Genomic DNA, 13,403 nt, shown 5'->3' on the forward strand with positions numbered 1-13,403 from the left:
GCCAAAGAAATATCTATTTATAGTAGGCAAAAGATAGCTTGGTGATCCCACTGCACTAGTTTGTTTTTCGTTTTTACTATAAGTTCTAATGAAAAGTTTTTACATATTCTGTGACAAATTTGCATTACACTGAATAGAAACGGTTAGAAAGAAAAGAGCTAGTTCGATTTTCCTGCATTAAAATAAAAATAAGTGGACTTCACAACTCTTCACTCTTAGCTAGCGATACGTAGTTTTAAAAAGTAAAACGAAGTTTTTTCATTAATAAACCACATTTCGCAGCTTTTGAACAGTTGGGGATGTAGTTACTATTGGACTGGTTTATTTTTTGGCGACAAATATCTAGAATTGAACTTGAAACTTAATTCACAAGTTCGGCGTTTCCCTGTAGGGTCCCTGCAGTAAAATTTAGAGACAGTCTGACAAAGCGCTATTTCCGAGCTACATATCTCAGAACTATTTGTGAACTAGTGCAAAAGGAATGCAGAGCGGGACAGTTGAAACTTGCGGTGTAAATGTGCAAATGCTCACTACTCGTACAATACGAAAGTAGCTCAGCGAGAAGACCCCCGACTCAACCATCGTTGGTCGCGAGTTCAAATCGCGATGGAGGCAGTTGTGAGTTTTCAAATTTAATGAATTTAAATTAGCTTACAATATTTTTTTTTAAATAAAATATGTAACAAAAACGGTATCTGTAAAACAAAGAAAAGACGAAAAAATTTCCAAAAATCGAGTCGCAAAAACGTTTTCTTATAAAAAAATCTGTCCAAAATGGAACCGGTTAAGAACTGGTTGCAAAGTATTGCACTGGGCGACAATTGCCACCGCCAATGACATCGCCGTGTAAAACTGGACAGTTGAAAGCATTGCTTGGGTATTGAGCTAAAACTGGTACTGTCGGCAAAAGGTCTAGTTCTACGCTAGTCAGATTTTCTGCGGGGGTACTTTAAGTTATGTTAGTGTGTGCAATGGTGGGTGTGTGTCAGTGGCTGGTCAAGTAACCTGAGAATATAAACATTTTAGGCACTGACTACGTACTTGCATGGCCTACTGTGCTGTGCCGACTACAGTAATGCCGACTAAGACACTGGTTAACACAATTTCAGATAGAAAATAACCAATTAAAAAGTGACCACTCGTAGACTTTGCTGGTTCGTGGAAAATATTGCCCTTCACAACTGCGAGTTCAGAACTATGAACGGAGTTCATCGAAGCTTAGCGCACATGTTCATTTATGACATCACAATACATACACCTTGTAAGATGCACATGCTACATACAGTTCGTCGGATAACCCCTCCTACTGAATCTCAATGCGAAGACCTTCTAACTCTGCGTCTGCATACTCACTCCCTCATGCTTTGTTCGCCATGGGATGTGTCTGCTTTCGTTATACAAAAACTCGTACCAGTCATCGGTTCGTTCCCACTGGGGTTATATGGCCGGCGATCAATTCCTTCCAGCTCCTGGTCGACTGTGGCAAGCATCGTTGTCGATATCATACTTCCAGCAGCGTTTTATTTAAGCCGTCATATTATCCGTCCATCTACGCCACTCCTGGAATCGAATGCCACCTTTTTACTTGATTCAACAATTCATTATTATTTATTTTACAAGATGGCTTATTCACCACATACCATGAAGCAACTAAACAGTTCACCCAGTATGGCAACCGTGTATTTGTAACTGCATTTGAGAAAAAAATAAATAATTGACGACGTCATCTTTTAATCGGTTGTTTCATTCACGCACATGGTTTCATTTCGTTTCATTCTCATGGCGGCGAAAAAATGACATCACTGCAAAAAAATTTCTGTTTTCTCGCACGCCGTCCTGGGCGATCTTATTCGTTCTTTCATGCTACATGCTATCCTTATAATTACTTATATGGCATATCGGCCGTGATCGATTGAATTTAATTAAATGTACATATTTACTTGAAGAAAGGTCTAAGGAACGTGAAGTAAGGGCAAAAAAAATTTCACCTAATCTCATTTGTTATCGGCCTGAATCGCGAGCACTGCCATGCTATTGTAACCTGTTCGCCCTTCGACCAAAATTAATTGTTAGATAATGGCATTTATATTTTCGATCATTTTAGCAATTATAAATGAGATATAATTTTCTCGACTAGAATCGAGATCTTATGACTGCTTGCAATACTACGTTATTACCGGACAACTGAGGCCCGTGACCTCCCGCACCCTAATACTTACTGCGTTTTTAGTTTTTAGTTTTTAGTTTAGCCATCTTTCTGTTGCCAGCTCATCAGCCACTTAGTTATACTGTTCAGTTTACAAATACAACTACAAAATATATATACATTCGCTTATAGCCAATATCTTCCTTTCTTTATTGGTGCTGTAACCGTCTAAGCGATTTTGGCCGAGTCCAAAACAGCACGCCGCCATTTCTCTTCTTGCCAAATGACGCCAATTGGAAATGCCAAAACCTTCTCCATCTGGTCCTTCCAATGCAGAGAAAGCCCTTCTCTTCCTCTGTTACTGGCATTGGCAGCACAGGCATGATGAGTGATTTATAGAATGTGATCTTTGTACGATGAGAGGACTTTACTTCTCGATTGCCTACTCAGTCCAAAGTAACACTTGTCGTCTACTTTTTCAAAGTTGTAACTGTCAACAGTGACGTGTGTGCCAATACTCGTGCGTAATACTCGTTTTGTCCTCTTTTTGCGGCTCTTATTATCTCAGTGTTTATCAGAGGTTTTCCCCCTACATTTAGAGACTCTTGACTGCCCTAGGGGTAAATTTAGGGGCACCAAATATTTAGGGGCAATCTAAAGAGGAAATAAAATGCGCCAAGCGGATTCCTTAATCTTTTTAAACAGTTTTATATACATAAAACCATATCTACAAATTCAGCTACCAACGTCAACGCAAACCTATGTATATATATGTAAATATGTCATTATGTATTGGTACCAAATGACAAATAAGAACTGGAGTTAAATAAAAGTTCAAGTGAAATGAAAAATGTAATCCCTCTGAAATGTGTAATCGGTAAAAATGCACTATCTACAATTGACATTACAAAATAAATTTAAAAAAAGTCTAAATAAATAAACCTAGGGATACGAAAAGGAAATCGAGGGGAAAATGGCATGCTCTTGGGGGTAAACTACTGCAGTAACCTGACAATACTGTATTATCTTCTCTAACATCAGATTAAAGAAATCATGCGAAAGGGAGTCACCTTGTCTGAAACCTCGTTTGGTATCAAACGGCTCGGAGAGGTTCTTCCCAATTCTGACGGAGGTGGTGATATTGCTCAACGCAATTTTACGCAGCCGTATTACAGCCCGATTCTGTAAAAACTGACAGCGTTGCTTGTCAGTGCTGCCATGTCAGAGACGTTGTCAGTTGAAAGCTCCCCTGCTATTCTAGTTCGATGACTGAAAAGCTGAAAGCTCTTTAAACTCACCACGCAATGAAAGGCAAAACAGCTGACTGGTGAGTTAAGTCAAACAGATGGCAACTGAGAAGAAGTAAGTTTGTTTACATATTTTATGTAAAAAAATACTTAAAATGTGTTATTATTTTGATAGCGTGATAAGAACTTCTTTATTTTCTTTTCTTTTGACATAATATGTGTGCTACATATAAATGTATGTAGGTGCGTAAAGTTTGAACGGAGTTCCAAGCAGGCAAAAACAATCCACAGGAGCCGCGGCATATGCAATTGCTTTGGGAGGAGCTAGCACAAGGGCTGAATTCCTTAAATGATCCAATACGAACGGCAATCAAATGGAAAGAGGTTATATATACATACACTGCCGGAACAAACTATTGGCACAGCAAATTTTTCACAATATATGCAACAATTTTCATTCTAATATTTTTCTGCTAATTTCGTATAAAAGTAATGTTCATACTACAACAAAAAACATAAAAATATAATTCCTAAACTTTGTGCAAAACTCACGAAAATGCAGCAAATTTTCATGAAAACTTTCAACTTTTTAATCAGAGTTTTTAGAATTTTTTTGAGTATGCAGATTTGTAGCGCAATTTTCTTATAATAAAGTGCAAGTTTTAAGTAGCTAGGAATTACCGTTGATTTTTGGCAATTTGTTTTCACGCAGTCTCTTCCATACAAAATTTTTTTTTACTTTATATGGAAAAAATGCAAAACACCTTCAACAAAAAAAAAATTCTCAAAAATCAACACGATTTTTGACTAACTCCGAACTTGCATTTTCTTTACTAGAATTTAATGGGCTGCAGAATTGCATACTCAAAAATTTAAAAAAAAAATCTGATTAAAAAGTTGAAAATTTTGATGAAAATTTGCTGAATTTTCGCCAGTTTTGCACAAAGTTTAGGAATTTTATTTGTATGTTATTTGTTGTTAAATAAACCATTTTTTTTATACAAAATTGGCGGAAAAACATTGGAATAAAAATTGTTGCATTTTGGAGATACCCAGCCCTAGTGTATCACTCCATTTTTCCATTTGATAAATTTTTTCTTTTTTTTCCTGGGCTTTCATAGCCAATGCATAAATTAAAATTTCTTCCTCCATAACTTCACAATTTCAAAAATGAACACAATAAACCGCTGTCAGCACCTTTTCTAGAACTGACAAGACTGTCAGCAAAACAAGCTTTTGTTAGAGCGCTAGAATAGCGAACAATGACTAGCTGTCATGAAAGTGACTGTGGTGAACTTTTCAGTGATGCGGAATCGGGCTGTTAGTTTCGAGGGGAGCCCAAATTTAGACATCGCGGCATAAAGACAACTTCTTTTCGTGCTGTCGAAAGCAGCTTTGTAATCGAGAGAGAGGTGGTGTGTGTCGATCCTATTCTCGCGGGTCTTTTCTAAGATTTGGCGTATTGTGAATGCCTGGTCTATGGTGGATTTTCCAGGCCTAAAGCCACACTGATGAGGGTAAATCAGTTCGTTGACCGTGGGCTTCAGTCTTTCACACAACACGCACGATAAGACTTGTAACCTATGCTTAGAAGGCTGATCCCGCGATAGTTGGCGCGTATGGCGGCTTCTTGTGGATTGGGCAGAGCACACTTAAATTCCAGTCGTCGGGAATGCATTCGTCTGACCATATTCTGCTCTTCGCCGCCATACTTGAAAAACTCGGCCGGTAGGCTGTCAGCTTCAGCCGCTTTCTTGTTTTTCAGCCGCATAATCGCTATTGGTGCCTCGTCATAATAAGGCGGTGGGACATCGACTCCATCATCATCGACTGGGGGTTCGGGTTCGTCTTCTCCACTACTTTCAGTGCTACTGCCATTCAGTAGGGTTGGAAAGTGTTCCCTCCATAATTTAAGTACGTTCTGGACATGAGTCTCTAGGTCGGCATGGTTGTTCTTACAGGAGTCTTGAAACTTTCATTAAGTCGCCTATCTCTCTGATGAAATTTCGGGCGTTTTTCCTGACAGCCAGCATTTCAAGCTCTTTGCACTCACGTATTTCGACCTCTCTTTTCTTAGTGCGGCAAATACGTCTCGCTTCCCTCTACAGTTCCCTGTAACGGTCCCACATGGCTCGCGTTGCGCCCGATCGCAGCGTGGCCCGGTAGGTGGCATATTTTTTCTCTACACCTTCTTGACACTCCTCATCGTACCAGTTGTTCTTTCGGGTTCGCTGAAATCCGACTACGCGCACATTTTTTGCTGCGTGGTCCGAGTCGATGTTTGGCCCTCGGAGTGCACTTCCGTCTTAAACACTGGATGCATGCCTTCCGTCTATCACAACATGTTCGATTTGGTTTCTCGTTTTTCGATCTGGAGTCAGCCATGTAGATTCGTGGATATTTTTATGCTGGAACCTGCTACTACATATTACCATGTTTCGGGACCCGGCGAATTTTCCGACAGCAATGAAATGGCCAAGCAAGATTTTTATAACGTGCTGGGGGCAGAGCTCATATGTTCCCTCCAAGCGCTTATAGAAGAGGTTCTTGGACTCCTCGTCCTTCTCTTCTGTTGGAGCATGGGTGCAGATGAGCGAGATGTTGAAGAGTCTCGCTTTCATGCGGACTGTGGCTAGACGTTCGTCCACGGGGGTAAACGCCAGTACTCGGCGACGGAGTCTCTCTTCCACCATAAATCCAACACCGAATTTGCCCTTCTTTACGTGGCAACTGTAGTAGACTACGCAAGGCTCCACGCTTACCTTGCCTTAGCCAAGATAGTTTACTGATAATTTCGAACACTTAATGTAATTATGGGGAAATAAATCCAGCTTTTTTTGTTTTGAACTTGCGTTTAGCAGAACCCGTATTTAGTTGCAATTGGGAGAAAACCAAACTTTTTTTCAGATGGAAAATTTTGTATAGTGGTTCAAAGAAGTCATATATCAAAATTTTTGAAATAATTACTCGAACTGAGAATATTAGTTTTTACATTTTTTTCTCTGCAGGAAACATCTGCAGTTTGCAGTAGTCATCTTCTTATGCTTTAATTTCTTTAATAGTTCATTTTGCGTACAAGCAAACGAAAGTTAAAAGCTATAAGAGAGAAATAATCTTTACCGGCCAATCGCTGTTAAATTTCTTGTATATTAGCTGAGTTATTAACTGCTTAACAGGCTAACCTAATATTCGCGGCTTGCGTTTTGGTACGCATGCCGTCGAATTTGTTTTTTTGCGTCACCCGAAATTGACTTGCATGCGTTTGCATTTGATTTCATTGAGCGAAACGTCAAATCAAAATGTCACGCAGAACAAAAATTGGAAATTGAGTTAGCTTCATACGCACGCCGTTCAATTTCGGTTGATCTCATACAAGTTGCATGTGCATGAGAAATTTTTGACAATAAATTGGCGGCGTGCGTGAATATTAGGTTAGCCTGTAACGATTTTGGTGGGAATGGGATATAACCGATGAACAACGAAATTGGCGTTGACTTGAAGCCGCCGAGTCGAGAAAAATTTGTTTTTGTAGAATTTAGATTAAACGGCTCAATCTGAGTAAACAAGATACATAAATATTTCTTTGAAATTGATCTTAGAGTTTCACGCCAGATTTATGTAAGTGAGGAAAGTTAGTATTTAATACTCATCGAGTCAAATACTTTGTTACATAATGTTATAGGTACGTCAATATGTTCAGATTTATACACATATTCATAATTTGGGATATTGTATCGAATAAACATTTTAAATTGATTAAAATGCGATAAATCATAATCGCCGCCTGTCGACCAACTGTTGTTATTAAGCGCTGCTTGTTGTATGCAAAACAAAAACAGAAATAACAACACAAATTCATTCTCATCCCAATGCAACTTTTATTAGTTAATATTTTGTAGTTGTATGTATAGCGATGATATGTAAATACATACATATGGCCTCACTTGGTGTTGCTTGTTTTCGATGACACTAAAGCCAGCATTGGTTTCACGTGGTCGCCACCTCTCTCCTTTCGATAAAGCCATACATAAATTTATGAGCCACCAACATAATAAAGTGTTAAAAGAACGCGTTATTAATGTAAGTGATGCACTAAAGGTGCACATAGTGATCGTAAACTGTGTTCCAGCCCATATTGGCAGTTTGGCACTCATATATTTGGGAATTTCCGCCCACATTCATACATATGTACATTGTACACGCTTGTGTATGTTTTTTCATGTATCCAGCCCGACTAGAGTGTGGGGGGTCGGGGGTGTTTGCCCCCGGGTCCGAGTTTTCAAAGCAGCCCGGATTTTCCTAAAATTTAGTTGGAGGATAACAATTATAATATTTTGTTAAGTTGATAAATTTGAATTTTAAATCAAATAGTTACTATATTCTAATAAATGCGAAAGCGCATATTTAGGTACACATCAGGGAACTGCAATTATTCGTGTTTTTAAGTAATTGGTTGAATAATACGATGTTTCCATGATTCTTAATTCGCTCTCTAAGTAATTCGCTAAGTAATTCGTTAATTACCCTGTTTCCACGACACATTCGTAATTCGTTTGGCAGCTCTACTTCTTGTTCTTGTTGTTCGCATTTATTATTATTTTTGTGTATTGCAAATATCGAAGATGGAGAAAAAATGTAAGTTATCAACAAATATTTTAGTTTATTTAGGCAGTATTTAATTAGCTACTTTTCCAGCATCTAGAAAAAGTGCCAGCAAATGGGACCAGGCCAGTGAAAGTGCGGTGATAGAGCTATGGGGAGAGAAAATGCAGGAGTTGCGTGGCTGTACGAAAAACGGCCACATCCTTCTGGAAATGGTATAGGAATTGGAGAAGCACGGGTATAAGTACACGGTGAAGGAACTGAAGACGAAAATGCATAACTTGAGTGCACGGTACCGGTAAGAAGTTATTATTTGCACAAAATAAGGTTAGGTTAAGGTTAAGGTTTAGTTATTTATACAATGCTTTGCGTTGTTGTTTCCAAACGCCTAACCCGAATCCGAAAACTTTAACACACACTTATGGTAAAAGGATTGAACTTTAATTAACATTTTTATACCTTTCATGAGCATGAAATGGTATTATAACTTTGGTCCGATGTTTGTAAGTACCAGAACAAAAAGAGATAGACCCATTAAAATGTATACTTATATGATCAGAACGTCGAGCTGAGTTGATTTAGCCATGTCCGTCTGTCCGTCTGTCCGTCTGTCTGTATGCAATCTAGTCTCTCAGTTTTCGAGATATCCGGATCAAATTTGGTAGGTGGGTGTATTTTTATAATGGTTTAATCATTTGTCGGAACCGGAAGAATCGGACCACTATAACATATAGCTCCCATACAACTGATTGTTCAGATATGAGATTTTTCGTTATAACTTCTGCATTTATGCAGCTACGAACATGAAATTTTGCAGTACTTGCACCCATTATCAACAGAATACTTACAGTGAAAATTACAAAGATCGGGTCACTATAATCAATAGCTCCCATACAACTGATTGTTCAGATATAAAATTTTTCGTTATAACTCCTCCATTTATATAGCTAGGAACATGAAATTTCGCACTGTTTTCAATAATTATTAACAGAAAACTTACGGTGAAAATTAAAAAGATCGGGTAACTATAACCTATAGCTCCCATACAACTGATTGTTCAGATATGAGATTTTTCGTTATAATTCATCCATTTATGTAGCTAGGACCATGAAATTTCGCGCTGTTTTCACTCATTATCAACAGAAGACTTACAGTGAAAATAACAAAGATCGGGTCACTATAACCTGTAGCCCCCATACAACTGATTGTTCAGATATGAGGTCTTTTATCATAACTCCTCCATTTATGCAGCTAGGAACATGAAATTTCGCACCATTTTTGCTCATTATCAACGGAATACTTACAGTGAAAATAACAAGGATCGGGTGACTATAACATATATGTATCTTCCATACATCTGATTGTTCAGATATGGGATTTTACTGTAAAACTCCTTTATTTGAACAGCTAAAACCGATAAATTTCGTAAGATATTTTATAAATAATAATACAAAGTCTACTGAGAAAATCGTCAAAATCTATTCTGTATAAGCTTTATCTCCTATACCACTGATTGTTCAGATACCAGTTTTTGCGATATATCTTCTTTATGTAGGAAACTAAACCCAATAAATTGTGTTACCGGTTTACATACCGATCACATAGCAGTGAAAATCACTTAGATTGGTGCCATATAGAGTATATCTTCCATACCTCTGATTGTTTACATGCGATTTTTTATATAAGTATGTAACTCCTCTATCGATGTATGCAGATGTATTCAAAAGCAGTAATCTGTCAAAGTAAAATTTGCAGATGTTCATGAAAGGTATGAAGCCTTCGGCATAGCCGAAGACAGCGCTGCTCTTACTTGTTATTAATAAATTCGGTTTGAAATATAGACTTTTTTAAAATATCGGTGTGGGTTGTGCGCAAAAATACTGTGGAAGGCGTAGCCGGAGTTGGACTGATTAATTTATTTTTTCTAAACGCAGCCTCAGGCCGCCGATGTGGAAAGGTATCTCAAAGTTTGGGCTGTGCTCTTTCTAATGGGTGGGGTTTTAGGTGCCAAATAACCTCGACCTCCGCTCCACGCCACAAAATCATTGCACAAATAACTAAGCATTTTCTCTAAACTAATACTAACACACATCTCGTCATTTGAAATGCAAAGCTCCAGGTTATGGTGTACTTTTTATAGCACTGTTTATTGCAACCCCTTTTATTCACCAAACAACGTTATAATGTAACATCGCTTTAAACAACTGTCTTTAATAATTTCCACACATTATTTTCCACAGAAAGGAGAAACAAGAGATTGGACCCTCGGGTGGCTCACACTCGGCTTGGGATCTTTATGCAGACATGCACGCCTTATTGGCGCCTTATAAGAGTTTCAACCCGGATGGTCTAGTATTCGTCAGTATAAATCGTAAGTATATGAATTGTTTAATTAACGATTTGCTAAAAATATTCCATTTCCTCGTGGAGCCCAAATTAGCCCGGTCAAGTCACGGTATTCAAGGTTGCAATAATTTGCATAAAGCTGAAAATCGGTATGTGGTTTCCGCGGTATATCTTGCCACATTTATAGTAATCAAAGAATACATCAGAGGATTTAATGTTGTGCGTGGGAAATATTCGGTTATTTGTACAATGATGTTTTGGTGGGGAGTGGAGGGAGAAGGGGTGTGTCACCTAAAACTACACTCATTAAAAAGAGCATAGTATAAAATTTAAGAAAAGCCATCCTTCTTCTCCCTGCCTCTTCCACAGGCACTCGAGGGGCCATTGCAAAATGGGGTGAAATTAGCATTTTCGCAAAGAAAAATTAAACTCGTTTTAGGCCATCAGCAGTATTTTTTGCACAAAACTCCTTTCCGCGTTGATGGCCTTCGGTCGCGCTAGAAAAAATAACCTCATCACCCCGGTTACGCCATCCACAGTATTTTTGCGCGAAATCCACCTCCAAATTTCAGTGCATATTTCAAACCGAAATCTTTGTTTTAAATTAAAGCTTAATCCTTTGGCAAGAACTTTTTTATGGGCTTTCTGAGGAACGCATGTACCGCATAAAAAAAGACCTAAGTGTACATAGTTTCGTGCTTATATTTATGTATATTTATTTTCAACTGAGATAGGGAATTTTTGACCCGAATTCTAAGAAAGGGCGTTCTTCAATAAAATTCTGAATAATACAAATATTTTTTTTTTAAAGACATGAATTCGAACATTGTATCGCAACCATCATCAATCACGACTTCATCGCTGCCATCACCGTCAATGTCTATAGCTTCACCGCTGCCGTCACCGTATACACCTGTCACTTCACCGCTGCCATCACCGTCTATGCCTACGGCATCACCAATGACACCACAATCGTTCGTCGCTACTCCAGGAATTACAGAAGAATTGTCATCACCGGCACCGCCGTCGTCCGCTGCAGTAAGAAAGAAAGAGGGATTAGGTATTTATTTTAAAAGATTTGAAAAAACAATTGAGGTAATCCAAGACGACATTAAAAGTACTTCGGAAAGGTTTATATCCATTGAGGAAGAAAAAAAAGAAATTTTGAAATCATATGTAGAAAAAGAAGCCGAAGTGCAAAATGCACTAATAGATTTTTTAAAAAGACAGTAAGTCCTTTAAGAAAACCGTCTAATTAAGGACATGTATTTACGGTGGCTCAAAGCCAAATACTACATCCCAAAACATTTACAATACAGTTATATGAAAAATTATAGGGACCCGACATTATGACCACTTTTGACTCAATCAAAAGAAAAATAGTCAAAAGTGATGAAAATGTCGTGTCCCTATTATTTTTCATATAACTATATTTTGTATTTGATCTCAATGAATTATTTACTAGATAGTTTATGGAATATTTTTTTTTTTGTTTATGTGCACATTTGTCTGCCAAAAAATATTAAAGGTGTGATCTCAATGAATTAATTGCTATGTAATTTAAGGAATACTACTTTTGGTTTTTTTAAATGTATATGAATTTTTTTTATAAATAAAAGTTTTGATAATAAAACTTACACAAAAAAGTAGCAATTGCGTTCCTTATTCCTTCTGGGTTATTGCTTAGCTCCGTTAGTGACGCAATGTGCTGAGGGTATGTGCGGTTTGCTTCTGCAGTTTGTAAAGCTTGCATCCAATTTTCATTTATCGCGTCATTATTTTCATTTAGGAAATTGTGAAGAACGCAACACGACCAAATTATAGCGCTAGCATTTTTAAATGAATTGTCAATGCCATTTCCAATGCGCCTGGAGCGTGCTTTGAGGTGCCCAAATGCATTTTCCACTACTCTACGGGACTTGAATAGTGCATAGTTGAAGTGCTTTTGTTGGCGGCTTTGCGAAACGTAGAAAGGATATGGCTTCATAAGTTTGTCACTTAAACGAAATGCGGAGTCACCAATAATAAAAACTGGCGCATCCACACCTGAAATATTTTTCTTTAAGTCGCTCAGAAGATTACATTGATTCAAGTATTGGTTTAAAAAAGAGGATTGGAAAATTCGCGAATCGTTGCGACGTCCTGGGTTACCGGAGCTCACGTAAATAAAACGACATCTGGAAATAACTATGAAATTTAAAACTTAACCATTAACATCCAGGGTTGGCACTTAACGAAACCGACTGCGTAACAAAAGACCAGAAAAATCGTGTTAAAAAATAAAAATTCGTAGCAAAAGATAAAAATTTGTTATTATTTTAAATGCATATGCATATTTAATGTTTTTACTACGATCGTAGCAAAGTGCCAACGCTGTTACCATCTTAAAGTGCCACTACCTGGCGTCCACTAATGCTAACAGCACGGTTGAATACCATCCCTTGTAATTGAAATAGTCTGTAGCATCTTCCTTAGGTGGGTGGATTTCAATGTGACAACCATCTGTAAAAATGAAGCGCAATGTTTTTACAGGCAATATAATGATAGCAGCAGTTTAAGAATAGTTGGCTATGTAGGCTACTAACATAACATAATAAAAACATTGGGGAAATCCAAGTGCTTCGAACTCTTGCACTAAACCTTCAATTTTTTGCGTAGTCAATGGGAAGTTATTTAAATATATTGGCGCCATAACTCTCCAAACTTCAGAACAAAAGTTCCACAAGATTTTACAAACGATTGCTTTCCCCATGCCGAACATGTTTGCAATTGTTCTATACTCTGCTGATGACCCAATCGCATATAGGGCTATGGCAATCCGTTTCTCCAAAGGTATGGCTTCACGCATGTTTGTATCCTTTTTTCGTAGGTCTGGTAGAAGCTCACATAATTTATAGAAGAGACTTCGACTCATCCTAAAGTTGTTCTTAAAAAGCGTTTAATCTCCCCTCTGACAGTCTATCTCAAAGAAAGATTGCGTTCGCTCCTAAAAAATTCAATATGTACATACACACATCCATATGCAGACTCATAAAAACTTTCGGAATTACAGTGAACCAAAT

General features: G+C 37.8%; 1 protein-coding gene across 1 annotated transcript; it reads right to left on the bottom strand.

Annotated features, from left to right (window-relative positions):
• Nucleotides 1-11,092: 11,092 nt before the first annotated feature.
• On the bottom strand, nucleotides 11,093-12,881 carry LOC118736605. Its single transcript, XM_036466656.1, has 3 exons — nucleotides 12,741-12,881; nucleotides 11,980-12,518; nucleotides 11,093-11,374 (listed from the first exon to the last, which is right to left on the bottom strand). The coding sequence occupies exons 2-3, from the start codon at nucleotides 12,326-12,328 to the stop codon at nucleotides 11,112-11,114; spliced, it is 612 nt and encodes a 203-aa protein (XP_036322549.1). The 5' UTR covers nucleotides 12,329-12,518; nucleotides 12,741-12,881; the 3' UTR covers nucleotides 11,093-11,111.
• Between the last annotated feature and the right edge of the window lie 522 nt (nucleotides 12,882-13,403).

Source organism: Rhagoletis pomonella, unplaced genomic scaffold (genome assembly GCF_013731165.1).
Source record: "Rhagoletis pomonella isolate Grant_MI unplaced genomic scaffold, Rhpom_1.0 Rhpom_scaffold_00003, whole genome shotgun sequence".
Classification (NCBI taxonomy): domain Eukaryota; kingdom Metazoa; phylum Arthropoda; class Insecta; order Diptera; family Tephritidae; genus Rhagoletis; species Rhagoletis pomonella.

Coding starts and splice junctions, on each gene's coding strand:
- LOC118736605 (XM_036466656.1), bottom strand. CDS start 12,328: ATGAAGCCATATCCTTTCTACGTTTCGCAAAGCCGCCAACAAAAGCAC. Junction 11,375..11,979: donor CGCAATTGCTACTTTTTTGT/GTAAGTTTTATT, acceptor TTCTTACTGCAG/CGGACGACGGCGGTGCCGGT.